A 16,892-nucleotide genomic window follows, 5' to 3' on the forward strand; every position below is an offset into this window, starting at 1 on the left:
TCATCATCATCAACACCACCATGATTTATCACCTTCTATATGCTGTTTAAATATTGGTAAGATGAACATACTTTATCTTAAATACCTTCTTTTCAATATTTTTAAGATAAGCATGACACAGATAAATAAATGACTATTTTCATGAAGATTACTTATTAGACACATGGTGTCTTAAGGTCAATCATTTTCTTCCCACATATATAATGTACATTGAGAGTCCTAGGGAATACGATAGGACCTCGTAAGTCTTACCTGGAATGCATTTTATATTTTTACTGTATGTATATGTGTGTATATATCTTTGTTAGTAACTATCAATTTACATTGCTTTGCTGCATTTCATGCATCTTTGAGGTTATCATGTACCTTTTTTAACATGGCTACTATACTTGGAACAATTATACATAAACATATACTCAGAGTAGGTTGAGTCCATACTCAGTACGTGCACAGCACAGCGTCCCCCACAGAATCTCAGTACGTTTTGGTTGAAGGAGGATCGTTAACAGTGATTTTTGATGAAATGCTCCAGAGTGGGAAATACCTTTAATTCTGGTGTTCTTTTATGATGGACAAGGGAGGAAGCCACTGGTTGCATCAGGACCTTCTAGTTTTGATGTGGGAGGCCCACAAAAACATGTTCAGTGAATCAGAAAAGGAGCACTGACATTCTAAATTAGAATGCCTGGATTGGACATCCACGTCCACCTATTACAGCTGTGTAACCCAGGGAATAAAAAAATAAGGCACATTTAAGGGGACAAAGCTGTCTCTCAGACTGGGTGAAATAAATTAATACAAAGCTGTGGTTTCCTATATTATTAACAACAATATTAAGTAAAATCCTAGGTGCTATTGTAAACACTAATATGAACTCATTAAATCCTAGGAGGTTCCCATTTTACTAATAAGAAAACTACATGTGCATGTTGATGAGAGTCACACAGCTTCAGAGCACTGAACAGCAAACCACAACAAGCTGGTCTATTTCAACACTGTAATCATTTCAAACTACACTACAGTAGAAGGATTCAGCGGTCCTTCAATCTTCCGATTCACAGCGTAGGACCAAATAAAGTTTACCATTATTTTCTGCTGGTTATTCAAAAATGAAAAGAAACTTAAAACTATGTCATTCTAATTGCAAGTTTCAAAATTATAGAACTATTATAATCAGGGACTCTTCTGCTTCCTCTAATCGAAAAGTGTCAGCTCTTTAATAAGATACAAACCTGTCTAAATAATTACAGTATTCCTAGGCATATAGTTTTACATAGTAAGAGCTTTTATCTTTTAACTATTTGTTCCTAAATCCAATTTAAAATTTTAACACATAAACGTTGAGTTTACTTATTTAATGGGGTCAACTTTAAAGTACCTACAAAAAGGTTCACATCAGTGTCGACTTAAGATTGTTCTAAGGCGTTAGCATCTGTTATTGTCCAGGCACATCACACTACAATGAGCATCTTTCCAATTTAGTCACTGAACTCAGAGTCCTGCACTTGCCCTACAAGACTTTACTTTCTCCCATCTGTCACCTTCTTTTCACAGCTAGTGCATCACTCTAATTTATGACATCATCTCAACATTTATGAACAATTCTAGCAACTTCTGCATGACTTTCAACATGAAAGATAAGTCCCAACATTTTATCATGTTTATATAAAAAGAAATGTTTACATGTTTTCATATATAATGAAAGGCAGAAGTGCCAATTTAAATCATTTTTAAAAGCAAAAATATTATTTTTTTATTGGTCGTATTAACGTTATTATACCTCACTGAAGCTAGAAATCTGAATGCTGGTCACCTTTGAAGGAAGATACGATAAAGGTCAACAGAGGACTGTTTCTCAGTGCCTTCCATGAGGTCAGCTGAGCCTGCTCTTAGACAACTTCACAGTTTCTCCCAACAAAGCTCTCTCTCTAAGGGGCATCTATAAATCTGCCTGTCCAGTTGATGAAGATATCCATTTTTATTTTGGAAGGAAGATTTCAAAAATATAGTTTACAGTTTGTGCCATTCAAGCCCAAGAAGCCATTTTCTAGCCAGTTAGAAAGACACCAAATGAAAACAATTCCTTTACACCTCATTAGGTAACAGCAGCATCACTGCTGCATAATAACGCTACTGCAAAAAAGGAAGATGTGGAGACACTCAGGGTTGAGAGAAGACGTATTTTGTTACTTTCCCATGAACGTGTGGAAGCAAAAGACAATTCTCCAAGTTTTATTGCTAAGGGTAGAAATGAAATGCTACACTCAGAGTAATGTTGCTTCAAATAATGCTTCTAGAAAGGTGCTTTTCCAACTTCTTTAGCATTCAGTGCAAACTTTGCTCGCTTATTTAATTTATTAAATAACACAGATGTTTCAGAAGGAGAAAAAAGCATTTGACACCTCTTTGGAGGCATGACTAATGGGCCATTATGACAGCAATTAAAGAGTAACCACTTGCAATCTTTAACAACTAACTGACACTGCTACTCTGCATTTAAGTTTTCTGTTAATTACATAAAATTTAAGTCTCTAATGAATTTCAATTAAACCAAAGGAGGTCATCAGGAAGGAAAAGTTGGTGAAGAATGACTTGCTAAAAATGCTGAACACATTATGATTTATGGCCAGGGTTTCATACTTCCTACTGGATTCTGACTGATTTATCATTGCTTCCTGGCAGACATGCAGCTTTCAAAATCACTTTCCTATCAGCATATCCAACCAAAGAAGTAGGAAGTAACAAAAAATGTCTAGCATACGTAATTAAATCTGAAGGATAGCAGGATAGTCATTTCAAGTAACTATAATATCATGTGCCTCAATAAAACTTTCAGATTTAATTTTAACTTCTTTAGATTAGAAACTGTGTCTTAGTATTCATCTCAGCTCAGGGATTAGTATAGAATCTGGGACACAGTAGCTGCCCAAGCTACATTTTCTAAATAAATGAATATATGAATGGATTTAAGATTCTGGAGAATGATAGTTGAAATAATGTAGGTTTTCTTCTGCACAGAACCAGTAAGGGGAAGCAAAATAATAAATTATCTTTGTGACAATTAAACTTGAAAACTTCATTATACAAAACAAAAAGAATTCTGTAAGTCAGAAAATACGGACAATAGTTCTGTATCATTTTTGAATTAGGAAAAAGTTAACAAAGAGATACTCTCAGAATTTACCCTCTCACATCTATAAGCTGAGATACAGATATTTGACAATATATTATAGAACTATGAAAAGTTTCCAATTCTGGTCTTTTCATTCACATATTCACCATCAATTAAGCTAAGTCCAATGAGAACCTAAGTGAGGTTATAGATATGAGGCTGTTATTAATGAAATATCTAATGTTTTCTAAGTGAGTTTTAATTGGATGAATTCTGTAAGACATTTATTTTTGTGACATTTATTTTTGTTAAATACCAGGGGCATTTTGCAATAATATGTTTAAAATAATAACCCAACACTGTTGCTTATATTATAATATAAAAGCTACAAAACACATCTGCTGGAGGGCAGGAAGAGTCGCCATGTACAACCTATAGGAAAATGTAGAAATAAGTTTAAATTGTTTCCTTCAAATTCTAAATTAAGTCTCTGACTCAAAAGTACATATTCTTTTCCTATCTAACACTGTTAAGAAAAGCAATTCTTTTAGTAACCAAAAATTGTTTTATTAAACTTCAGTTCCCTTGATTTACTATAGTTTTTAGCTTACATTACTTTATATAGCAAAATTCTGAAAGTTTTCAGAACTATTATTGTTAACTTCAATAGCAATGGAGTGCCTATACACTGAGAATGATTTCTTGTAACTCCTTATACTATGCAAATCAGGAAGGGATGAAAAGAAATAAGACCAACAATATCAAGAAAAGCCTACAGTAATATACATAAGCCAAGTATGTGCTGAAGGAGAGAAGGGTAAGTCTTGTGAACCCTTTTTCTGAGGTAGCAAAGATGTCAGGGTATTTCGAAAGGACTTTGAAAATATAAGGCAACTATAACTCATGTCCTAGTTCTTTCTCTTTGATTCATTTAGTTTTTCTAAATCTAAACAAAGGAAAAAGCAGGCCCTTTTGATAAGACTACAGAATGTAACAATTTCCCATTGTATTAAGTAATGAGCTCGACAGGTGTCCACCTCCCTCCTTTCCCTCAGCCTCTAGGCCCATCCTTCCTCAGGTCCAGAGTGGCGCGGGGCTGGACAGAGAAGTCCAAAGACTGAGAGGGCTCAGGATACGGCAGTGGTGTCAACTGTGTTCTCAACCAACAGATTTCTATTTCTAGTTTCAAAAGGACTACCTTGAACAGCAGTTGCAAAATGGCTAGATCCAAACATTCCATGAATGTTCCAAATATTCCAAACTGGAACTCTGTCCAAAGAACCAGTTTAAAATCCCTAATCTTTATTACAGATAAAGAAATATAAGAAGGGGCCGCGCCTGTGGCTCAAAGGAGTAGGGCGCCGGCCCCATGTGCCGAGGTGGTAGGTTCAAAACCAGCCCCGGCCAAAAAAGAAAAAGAAAACGAAATATAAGAAAGTCCTTGTGGAGACCAGTTATTCTATAAACCTTATTATAAAACATCAAATCAATTTATATTTATTGAATGCCTACCTACATATGGGAAGGCAGTTGGCCTGAGATTCTGCTTCTAGTATAAAGTGGAAATTTTAATGCCTGTTTCTGTGGGAACTGTAAGTATTTGAGAGACATTTCCTGTCTGACTCTCCAATTTTAGCCCTACAGCGCAACCATGGACATGTGTGAGACAAAAAGAGGTGGGGTTGAAATCATCAGCTTCAGATCTAGTTAAATGTACTCGGCTTCAGAATCTGGCTTTGTATTATAAACAGAATGTGACGGGTACAAATGTGTTTAGTTGGTAATATCTATAAATGAGCATCCTGAAATTCACAATATTGTAGTAGAACTACTTATAACCTATAAGAAAAAATTAAGTTATACATGCCAAAGATACAAAACGTAAAATGTAATAAAAAATCAAATCATATAAAGAAACTTAAAGTGGAAGAAGATTTTTGAAACCATTTTGAATGTAGCATTTTATCAATATTACTTCTGAATAACTAAGACAAAAAAAACTAAAAAGAGATATTTAATAGGGTACAAAGGGAGACAACCATGTTGCCAAGGAAACCATGCTTATACCTGCCATGCCGTAAGGCAAGATGTGCACATCAAATGCCCACAAGGCTCAATCTTGACATCTTTGTCATTCTCTGCGCAAATTTTACAAAGTTGGAAAGTGGAGCCCATTTCACAATATAATTCATATTGTTCCTGGAATTTGGAGGGAAAAGACGTAATGTTAATGTATTTCTAGCATAAGTTGTTAACACTGACTTTTCTCAAAAACAGTGACTTACCGTAAATATTTCACACTTGATCCTATCAGAATTATGTGAGCATTTAAGATATGCTTTAAATTGATAATCACAATTTGTTCTACAAAATCCATTTTATAAAGGTTTGATCTTTCATCAGGTATTTTATAAGCTTTTGAATAATTCAGAGTAAGGTTCCTTTACTGATCATTTAGGAAGGGCGTTGCTTCAATATTCCGTGATTCAAAAAATAAAATCTATCGTTTTAAGATGGCAATGTAAATGACTTGATAAATGTTACTGGCTCATCTAATTTCACCGTCAAATTGAAAAAATATACATATATTCTGGCTGAACACAGAATTTGATTATCTTCAGAAATTCTGGAAAATAGGGCGGCGCCTATGGCTCAATGAGTAGGGCACTAGCCCTATTTACCCAGGGTGGCAGGTTTGAACCTGGCCCTTGCCAAACTGCAATAAAAAAAACAGTGACACATCGTGGCAGGTGCCTGTAGTCCCAGCTACTCAGGAGGTTGAGGCAAGATAATCACCTAAGCCCAAGAGCTGGAGATTGCTGTGAGCTGTGACACCAAGCACTCTACTGAGGGCAACACAGTGAGACTCTGTCTCTTAAAAAAAAAAAAAAAAAGAAGGAAAAAAGAAATTCTGGAAGATATATATATTCTGGCTGAACATAGAATTTTATTTGATTATCTTTAGAAAATCTGGATGGGAGAAAAGCAACAGACAATTGTCAAGTCTTTCCTGCATGCCACGCCCTGTGGTCTATGCTGTTTCCTGTGCTCTTCAAAGTCTGACAAGATACATACTGAATTCAAGTAAAAATACCTGAGGTTCAGTAAGTTTAAACTATCTTCTTCAAATTCTGAATTAAGAATCTGACAAAAAGTATATATTCTTTTTCTACCTAAAACTGTCAAGAAAATTAAATCCTTCAGTAACCAAAAACTGTTTTATTAAACTTCCGTTCTCTTGATTTACCATGGTTTTCAGCTTAAAACATTTAACATAGGACAATTCTTAGTTAAAATATTGAAAAGATTTATGTGACAAGGAAGATGAACCTAGATTGGTTTATCTTAAAAGTAAAGAAAATATGAAAAAACTATTAAAAGAGATACAAAGAAAAGAAATTTAGCAATCAAAATTAGTGCTTAAACAATATTGTAGGCAGTAAGTGCCTACATTGTGTATGCCCTCCAATAGGATAGATAAATGGCAATATCAGTCCATAATCTACTACAGATACTACGATCTTGGTGTGAAAGTAGATATGTACCTATACATATATAGGCACACCTATATGCACATGCGTATACACACATACATGCATAAATTGGGTTTGCCATGCTGTATGTCAGTATATAAATAATTTTTAGGAAGGAGAAGACAAGCTAGAAGGATCAAGATGGAAAATAAATAATTCTAATGTATTTCAAAATGAATTATAAATTGCTGATGTCCTGAAATAATAGATTAGTTGGTTATGACTATTTAAGGAACAAATTTGTAATGATAAAAAAAAAATTATGATAGACCAAAACCACAGATGCAGAACTCAATGTAACCTAACAGATAGGAAAATTTATGACTAACATAAGGAAATGATATTAACTTCTGAAGATACATTTTTAAAAAATAGTTTTATAAAGAGGAAATTTTTCACCCATGAGTGTCCTTTACACATTAGAAAATACAGAATCAATGTGCAATTTTTTTAAAATGGCAATCATATATCAGCTTTATTTATTATTTTTAAAGACAAGGCCTTGCTCTGTCTCCCAGGCTGGAGCTCAACTAACTACGACCTTGAACTCCTGGGCTCAAGCAATCTTTTCACTTCAGCTTCCCAAAGTGCAAGGACTATAGGAAGGAGTGAGCCATCATGCCTGGCCATAACTTAAAAAGCTATTCACAAGATGTATATAAATGTCAACAGGTATGTTTCACATAATAATATAAAGACCACAGGGCCCAAAACCTGGAGAATTACAAATAAAGTAAATTAGTATCTGCTGTCTTTCTAAAAACCCTATAACCTCTCTGGTTTGGCATTTTCCCTTAGATTTTTACTACTCAACACAGAAAGCGTGAATATATCTCAAATATAAAATATACTTAAGCTATACTTTATATAAAATAAAATATTCCATATAAATTCTCACTCATAATCTATGAGGCTGACAACAATGGATTTAGAAAAATATAATTATTATCTTTAATAGGCTTCAATTACCCATTTGACACTAAAAGTTATGCTATATAATTATTCTCATCTTTTTTATTGTTCTCTAAATTATGGTTCTTGCCTCACATTTACCTACCAATAGATTTTTCTATTTATCTCCCTCATATAAATGCCATTATAAACAAAAATACCAAAAGCAGAAATTTTTATACAAAATTTTTAAAAATGTATTTTCAAACCCTCTAAGAACTCCTGAAGTAACTTCTATATTAAATACCTACCCATGGTTTTAGCTACAATGTAAGTAGTGAACCCTATTTTAAAGGTAATATAGATACTTATTCATTATACTTTTCCAGAAATTGTCCTTACCTGTGTAACTTTTATATGATCATGGGGTGTAGGTTCACATAATCCAGTTAAATCAGGATTGTAACTCCTCCCATCAGGATAAAGATAACTGGATTTAAACAGAAACTTTATTACTTTAAATATACAAGTTTCAATTGCATTTATGGCTATTTTACTGAATTCTTCTATATCTAAACATATTTGATGTTTTTATGTAACATATCAATAATATATTCTATCACTGTTTCCATGATATGATGTTATTTTAAGACATTTAAAAATGCAGAAATCATTGTCATGTAAGAAATACATGATGAATATGGACTCAGCTGCTACGCATCATTTTTGATTAAATACCTTTAATATATGTCCCTTATGTAAGTTAAAATTTTATTTTACTGGTCAATTATGTTCTATTTCAAAACACTTCAATAATACACCTGTTTGCGATTATTATGTGTCTCAACAGAATTACAGTAATGTTAACTGTATCATTTCATACCACACTTACTACCACATAGAGAGAAAAATAGAATTAAAGGCCACAGTTTTCCCACAAATCACACAAATACATCTGGGGTTTTCTTATTCTTACAGTTTCCCCATCTTTCTTCTGACTTAGTTTCCACTCCCCTAACACGTACACATGTGCACATACAGACGCAGAAATAGCCAAGTTCAAAAAACTAGAAAACATTACAGTTTTATGTTTCATTGAGTTCAGTAAAGTTACAAACATAGAATGCTCTATAGGCATAAGTTTCTATTATCAGAAAAACTGAAATCTAAAGTAAAAGAATGATCGTGCCATCTTGCTGTGTTAAATTGGAGAGTTTACTTGTGGGAGTTAATGTTTGCAGTGAAGGTTAGGCCAGGCATCTCTGAAGGGCCTGATGACCACAGTCAAAACTCGTCTGGCACTGCCAGCTCAAGGCTAACATTTCAGAGTCCAGGACTCTGCCCCTCCAGGTGCCGCAGATGGTCAATGGATATCTTGAAGCTGAGAACAGAATTCATAGCAACTAAAGATTGCTATTGCTTGAGTCCTGCCCAAATATAGATGGGCATCACTGAAGCTAGTTAGGAAAGTTAAAATTTAGCCCCTAAATTGTAAAGTGTGTGTTGTAATCACATGATGTGCTTGCATAATTTTCCCTCTTTTGTTTCCCCTTTTGACTGTTAATGATTGCTTAGGGAGCCCAGCCTTGAATTACTAAAATTAACTTTTATGTTTCATGTTGTCAACATGATCTACAATGTGTGAATGACTACAGAGACTTTTGGGGGAATGGAAGGGGGCTGCACTTGCTAGATGGTACCAGTGACAGCACACGCCTCTCTTGGGCTCCCATTGGTTATTTCACCTGAGATCACGGAGTCCACGTGTTCTCTAGCATCAGCTGCTCTCAGTGCAGATCCCAGGCCGCCACGTTTACTTGTTACTCAGAAATGCGTTTTTAAAAGTTTGTGCAGGTAAATATTTTTGATTAAAAAACAAGTGGATTTCATCAAGCTTATTAAATTATGGTTAATTCTGTTTACTATCTTTATAAACTCATTCAAATGAAAAATTAAGAATACAATAGTAGTGAATATTGAAAAGGGGAAAAACTATTATGTGAAGTAACTACAAAAACGTATCCTGAAATGAAGAGTCTGCAAACATGTTAATAAGTGTTAGGATTTCCTAGGAAAATCTGAAAAATGAACTTAAAGGACAGATAACTCTCATTCAGTGAGAAATAGATGAGTGAAATGGATTTCTGTTTTTTAAGATTTGGAGATGGAGGCTCAGCGCCTGTGGCTCAAACGGCCAAGGCACCAGCCACATACACCTAAGGTGGCGGGTTTGAATCCAGCCCGGACCCGCCAAACAACAATAATGGCTGCAACCAAAAAATAGCCGGGCGTTGTGGCGGGCGCCTGTGGTCCCAGCTACTTAGGAGGCTGAGGCAGGAGACTCGCTTGAGCCCAGGAGTTGGAGGTTGCTGTGAGCAGTGAAGCCGTGGCACTCTACCCAGGGGCTCAGCTTGAGGCTCTGTCTCAAAAAAAAAAAAAAAAAGATTTGGCGACGGAGTTGACTCCATCTGAATATGACACAAACTGAGAGGGCCATTAGGGAGGCGCTGTTTGATTTTCTTTTGGAAAATTAATGGAAGGAATGATACTAATACAAATAAGATGTATCAAAATTACTCCATCTACACATTTGCCCATTCATGCCCTGAACTTGTAAGATTAAAACTTCAAAGTATGTTTTATTTCAAAATAAAAAAGCCTGTAATCAAGGAGAAGCAAAAGCTCTACACATGAATCTTTGACGCACTAGAGCTAAAGTGCACATTACTGAGAATAGCAGATTTATGAAAAATGGAAGAAAAAAGGAGAACTATACAGATGATACTGTATTTTACCATACTTTTCATATGTAACTAATTTCTTAAAAGTACATAGCTTTAAAAAATGTACTCTTTTTTTTTGCACAGAGATCTCAAGTTTTTTTTTTCTTTCTTTTCTTTTTGTAATATCTTTGGAAAAGGTAAAATTTAAATCATTTGTTCCTTGCTAATTCTGGTGGACGTTCTCCTGCCAGGTTTCTATCACAAACAGTGCTGCAGCCAGCTGCAGCAGACAGATCTCTAAGGTGCTCAGCAAGGCCAAGGGCAAGAGAAGGCAGAGTGATAAAGGAACACTGAGAATGCAAGGAGGGGCTGAAGGGAGAGGCATGTGACTGAAATGAACAAGAAGAACCTGGTATTTTTCTTATGAAGTGGCCTAACAGATGGTCCAAACTTTGTGTACAGAGAGGAAAGTATGTTAATAGTTGAAAACACAAAAAAGGAGAACTTAGTTTTAAATTTTAAAAAGAATAGCTTGAGGTACACCACTGAACTTAGCTATTAACATATAATACTGGAATATGAAAGTCGTTGTAGGTGTAAATAAAAGGTCTGTGAAGATTCAGAAGGGGAGGGCTGGGGGAAGAAGGCAGAAAAGAAAATCTGGCGCCACCAGTCAAAATAAAATAGGTAAAATTAGCAATCTGACAGTTACATGAGGTAACAGAATTCAATTATTTAGAGAATTTTCTCTTAATACATACATAATTTTACAACTATTGTAAAACTAAGTTTAAGTCCCAACCTCTCTTCCATGAAAGATATAAACTAACAATGAAATTTAAAGGGCAAATGTATTTTCTATACATATGATTAGATTCTAATAATTAAGTCTCTAATAATTAAACTAAAGAGCATCCATTATTTCTCAGTCTTGAGATAAAAAGCAAACAACCAGATTAGCAGCCTCACTATCCAGTCTCTCTATCACAAAGCAGTCTCTATTCTTCAGATTTGTGAATCATAACCATCCCATGATACTTACAACCCTTCCCTGCTGCCATCAATCAGGGCTTGGAATAAGGGCTTGTTATGAGGTATGGTCTGTAGGATATTGCCATCCCCGGTGACATAGCCAATGGCCCACTGTCCCAGTCGAGTGCAACTTAACCGAAAAATGTAGCTGCAAAACATAAGAAAATTATGTCTAATCACATTGAATATGTAAACCAACTAATATACTTTTAGATAAAAGTATAAACAGAATCATTTAGACTTCATGATAACTAGACATTCCTGATACTCTGTTAACTTATTGGTAATGCCACTGCATTTCTCTACATATTGATTTATTAAAGAAATTTGGTCATTCCTTCCAATGAAAGGAAACATTGAATTGCTTTTTTAAATTCATCACTGTCACGTTCAGTTAGTCATCTATCTTTTTACTTATTTCATTTTAGATCATTTCTTTCTATCTAAATCTACTACATTTACTCATGCCATAGTAACATCCATTTCTGGATACTGTAACCCATTAAGCAGATTAAAAGTCAACTTATATGTTGACTTAAATAATTGGCTATATTTTAGTAGTCTGGTTGCTGTATGTGGCAGAAATATGTATCCTTTAATATTCTTTACTCATTGATGAACCAAGAATTCTAAAATTAACTTTGTAAGATATAATTTAGCACATATAATGTACAGTCACTGGGTTCAATTACCATGTATGTTCCGTAGTGCAGTGTGATTTCATCTTTTAAGAAAATAAGGTCTTTAGAAAAAAAAAAGTTGAGATTTTGAAATATTATAAATTGTGTACTAGTGCTAAATGTTTTGGAAATGACTTTTCAAGGTCATCTAAAAACATTTCTCTAGAGAGCCTGAAAATAGGATATCATATTGCCAATTAATTGGCATCTTTAATAAGAACCAGATAATATAACAGACTTATGGCTCTGATATGAGAAGTACCAAAAATAATGGAAAGTTACTATGAATTATAATTCAGAAGTTCATTAAACCATTACATTTAAAAATAAATATGAAAAATTTCAAATAAGAATCAAACAGAAATCTTAAAGGTCACTGTGTAGTATGGATCTTATTGGAATTTAGAATATATTAAAATGAAGAGAATAATTACAAATCTACATTGTTAGTAATAAAGTAATTCCACATTTACACATATACCAGGACTCTAGTAAATTCTGAAATACATACTTGTGAAATTGCTCAGTTTTTAACTAACAACCTTTTCTGTGGCACTAAATACTGTTTGTAAGATGGTTCTTCTAAAATTGATTATTACAGAGAAGGTTCAAACAATTAACAGAGATAACAGAAAATAAGAATAACAATTTAGAAAGAGACACAATATGGCTTTTCAGAACAACTGCTCCCTCTCAGGCCTTATTATACCTATTTTTACATCATTTGCTGCTAATGCTTTTGCTAATAGCTACCCAACCTCATGAGATGAATTTTTGCTTTATTTTTAACTTCTTTCTCTTGTAATGGCGCAATTAACATAATCAGATAAATTTGTTTCATACTGAAGGTGATTTAGGGTTTAAAGTCACTTTTTTTTTTTTTTTTAATAAAGGCAGGATCTCACTCACTTGCCCAGGCCAGAGTACAGTAGAGTCATCATAGCTCAGTGCTACCTCAAACTCCTGGGCTCAACTCAAGCAATTCTCCTGCCTCAGCCTCCCAAGTAGCTGGAACTATAGGTGCTCAACCCCACACAAAGCTAATTTTTCTATTTTCTTATAGAGATGAGGAGATAGGGTGGGTCTCATTGTATTGGGCAGGGTGGTCTTAAACTCTTGGTTTCAAGCAGTCCTCCCATGTGGTACTCTCAAAGTATTAAGATTATAGTCATGAGCCACCATGCCCAACCTCTAAGGTCACTTTTTAACACTAAAGTCATCCATTGGATATTTCACCTGGATTCTCCAGCATAATTAAGGAATCCAAATGTCCTTGGAATGAATTCAACTATATTCCTCATTATGAAGCCAAAGCAAGGAAATAAACGTTCCAAGAGAAAAGACCAGTTAAACACAGGTATTCTATAAAACGATTAGTTATCAAACTTATTTGACTTATTCATTAAATGTTTTCCTAAACATACTACATATTTTAAATACCCACATCACACTTTACATATGACATTTTAGTATATATCGTTCAGTTCATCTTTATCTAAAATTTAATAGAGAAAAATTATTAGTAAGGAATAGAAGACATTCTTCTAGAGGGCAGTATCCTATTTTTCATAGATATGACTGACATATTAAAAAGCCATAATGTATACCTCTTGATGCATTTGGAGATAAGTGTACCAGTGGACATTTGTTGAATGCTTTTAAGACAGAGCAGTATTTTTTTTTTTTTATTAAGAGAACTATTAGTGCTGAGATCTAGATTAATCCCAATACTCTCATTCAGGGTCTTCATGATATTGAATAAGAAAATAGCAACAACAACAACAAAAAGCCTCAGTTTCCTTGTTCTTTTTATAGGATTATCCAAATAATTTATATGTTAAATCACTTGACTGCATGATTCCAACCACATAACATTTTTCGAACCCTAGCCCAGGAGCAAGAATGTTACTGTATATGTTACTAATCAAGAGAGTAAAATTATGGGAAAATCTAGTCATGAGATATTCTTGAATGAAACAAAATGATTTATCTAAACCTCTCCTCTACCTGTAAACTATCTGCACGGCTTCTATGGCCCCACTGAAAACTAACTCTCTTTCCCCTACGCAGAGGATTTCAGCAGGAGGATTTCCCACCTGTTTTCAATGCTCACTAACTCCTTTTTATGTACCATATAAATTCTTAAAGAGGAAAAAGGTGGGAATTTCCATAGAGCAGAGAATAAAATAAACTTTATTGGCTTGTACTTAAGAAAACATTGTTAAAGGAAAAACATCATATGCACTGTAAGTAAAATAAAAATGATACTAGAAGAAAAAGACAGAATTCGCAGAACAACCAAATTCATTCCTAAAATGAAATAATCTCTGCGTGAAAATCAGCAAACAATGAAATGGCATTTCCTACTCAAATGCAAGGACTCTGAAGACACTTTTCAAATGTCAGTCACTCCTGCTACACCCAGCACACTGCCTGCCACAGCACAAGGCCTACTGTGCACCTAGTGCATTTCTAGATGGGACACTGGGGAAAATACAATAAAACAGGGACGAGACGAGACATTTTCTGGTTGAAGATCTGCTGTTAAGAAGGTGTGATTTCAAAAAAAAAAAAAAGAAGGTGTGATTTCCTGGTCAAAACTATAGGGGCTGATCAAACAATCGATCTCTCTGAGTCTTGCTCAGTTTCATCATCTGGAAGGTAAAACATAAATAGTGAAACTGTGAAGAAGTAGGAGATTCATTGGCAGCGATTTTTGAGGATGTATATTTGGTTTGGAATCTAATAGTAGGCTGATCGAAGTTTGTGTCCTTATTTATATGTACACGTGTTTATATGTATTTTACATACACTTACATGTATTTATCAGAGAGCCTAGCTGAATGGCTTTAAAAATATCTTCAAATAATGAACATTAAACTGTTCTATTTATTTTGCCTTTAAGCACAACGCTGAAATAATCAAATAGATATATGTAATTATGCACACAAACACAGGTATCACGGAAACAGAGAATGGAGTACATCCCTTTCACTTTATGAATACTGACTTTCAGAGCAAGCACAATGGCATCCATTTAAAGCAGTGGTTCTCTATGGGTGGTGACCCACAGAAACTGTATTAAAGGCCCGTGGCATTGGGAAGGTTGAGAACCACCTATTTAAAGGATTCAATTAAGAAGCACCATTTCACTCCAGTTTTTCTACCACCCTCCACACACTCCTAGTGGGTCATGGGTTTACTCAGGAATAACCCATAGAAGATTTTCATCTTAAAATGTATCGCACAATATCACTACTGAAGTCTTACCTTCCAGGCTTGGTGCTGTATTTCTGCAGCCGCGCTTTAACTTCATCGTACGTCAGGAATGCCATGTAGCCTGGATGCGTCACAGCTAAGAAATTCCAATTCCGTAAAATAGAGCCCCAGGGCTAAAAATATAAATAAATTAGAAGAGATTATCTAGAGAATATGAACTGTTGATTACACACCAACTTATCATTTGATACATTTAACGAAATTCTCCCAGATATTTTTTAAGTTAATCTGGGCTTATATGGCTTAGGTCAACCTTTGTTACCTACCAGCAAACATGTACTAATTTAATCATGTAGGCAGAAAACGGCTTTTTAGGAACAGAACACAGACAGCAAAAAGGAACTCACATAACCTCTTCCCTACAGTCTTTTCTCACTATGGCACTTGTGATCACTTTGAAATCTAAGTTACATAATTCTTTTGTTCAAAACTATAAGTTTGAATAAAAGCCAAAGTCCTCATCAACGGCCAGAGGATTTCTAGGATGTGATCCTCAATTCCTTTTGTTCCATTTGCTATCACTCCCCCATTTTCGGCCTCTTCTCCAGTCACACTGGCCTCTCTGCTTCTGACTTGAAGACAAAGGCCCTCTCCCACCTCAGAGCCTTTGTATCTGCCGATTCCTTGACCTGAATTTTGTTCCTCAAATATTTACGCCATTCCTTTCTTCAAATGTCACTACTTCAATGAGGCCACCATGACCAGCCTATTTAAATTATCTCTTGTAACTTTCCTCATCTCTCTCTGTTTTGTTCACTGCTACTTCATTTTATAGAAGGAGAAGCCACACTATGGAACTTCAGTGATCTGCCCAAGGTTATAGATACGTTAGCCATGAGCTACCTAGGACAAGAAACACACCTGTCTTGCTCACACATGGGATACCAAGACCTGTACACACAGTGTCAGTCACATAGCAATCATGCAGAGCTACGATCATTGAACAGACCCTCTCCTGGAGTGTCCAAACTGCTTTTTTTCTGCTGCCTTACATTGGAAGAATAAGTTTGCATTAAATATGCAAACACTAATGAAAGTTGATTAATAAGAAAAAAGCTCCATGCATACTTTTCATGATGTCCAACACCACTGATAAGCAAAAAAAGTCCTTAAAAAATCAACGTGTAGGCCTGGCACCCGTGGCTTAAGCAGCTAAGGCGCCAGTCACATACACCTGAGCTGGTGGCTTTGAACCCAGTCCCGGCCCGCCAAACAACAATGACGGCTGCAACCAAAAAATAGCTGGGCATTGGGGCAGGTGCCTGTAGTCCCAGCTACTAGAAAGGAGGAGGCAGGAGAATGGTTTGTTTGAGCTCAGGAGTTGGAGGTTGCTGTAAGCTGTGATGTCACAGCGCTCTACCCAGGGTGACAGCTTGAGGCTCTGTCTCAAAAAAAAAAAAAAAAAAAGTCAAAATGTAACCTGTGGGCCACAGGTTGGACACCCCTGCAGAGTCACTTATCTGAAAGGCTAGAGTTCCTTCCATGGTAATGTACTATTATAATCACTTCTGGTTTATCCTTAATAATATAAAATTAGGAAAGGCTTATGATTTAAAAGTTATGTAAAAATCCTGGCAGAAAGATACTTCCTTTGTACCAATGTATCATTCTCTTTTCCATCTGATGCCACAGTAACCAGAGG

The 16,892-nt window shown here is 35.2% G+C and overlaps 1 protein-coding gene across 1 annotated transcript in view; it reads right to left on the reverse strand.

Annotated features, from left to right (window-relative positions):
* The window catches only part of CBLB (Cbl proto-oncogene B), a 195,456-nt gene that overhangs the window by 63,306 nt on the left and 115,258 nt on the right, over positions 1 to 16,892 (reverse strand). The window contains exons 6-9 of the mRNA XM_003798193.2: positions 15,242 to 15,363; positions 11,302 to 11,439; positions 7,939 to 8,026; positions 5,180 to 5,311 (exon numbers count right to left, since the gene is read on the reverse strand). Of these exons, the coding sequence (XP_003798241.1) occupies positions 5,180 to 5,311; positions 7,939 to 8,026; positions 11,302 to 11,439; positions 15,242 to 15,363 (480 nt within the window). The remainder of the gene's footprint in view (positions 1 to 5,179; positions 5,312 to 7,938; positions 8,027 to 11,301; positions 11,440 to 15,241; positions 15,364 to 16,892) is intronic.

This window comes from Otolemur garnettii, unplaced genomic scaffold (assembly GCF_000181295.1).
Source record: "Otolemur garnettii isolate 467f Iridium unplaced genomic scaffold, OtoGar3 scaffold00131, whole genome shotgun sequence".
In the NCBI taxonomy this organism is placed as follows: domain Eukaryota; kingdom Metazoa; phylum Chordata; class Mammalia; order Primates; family Galagidae; genus Otolemur; species Otolemur garnettii.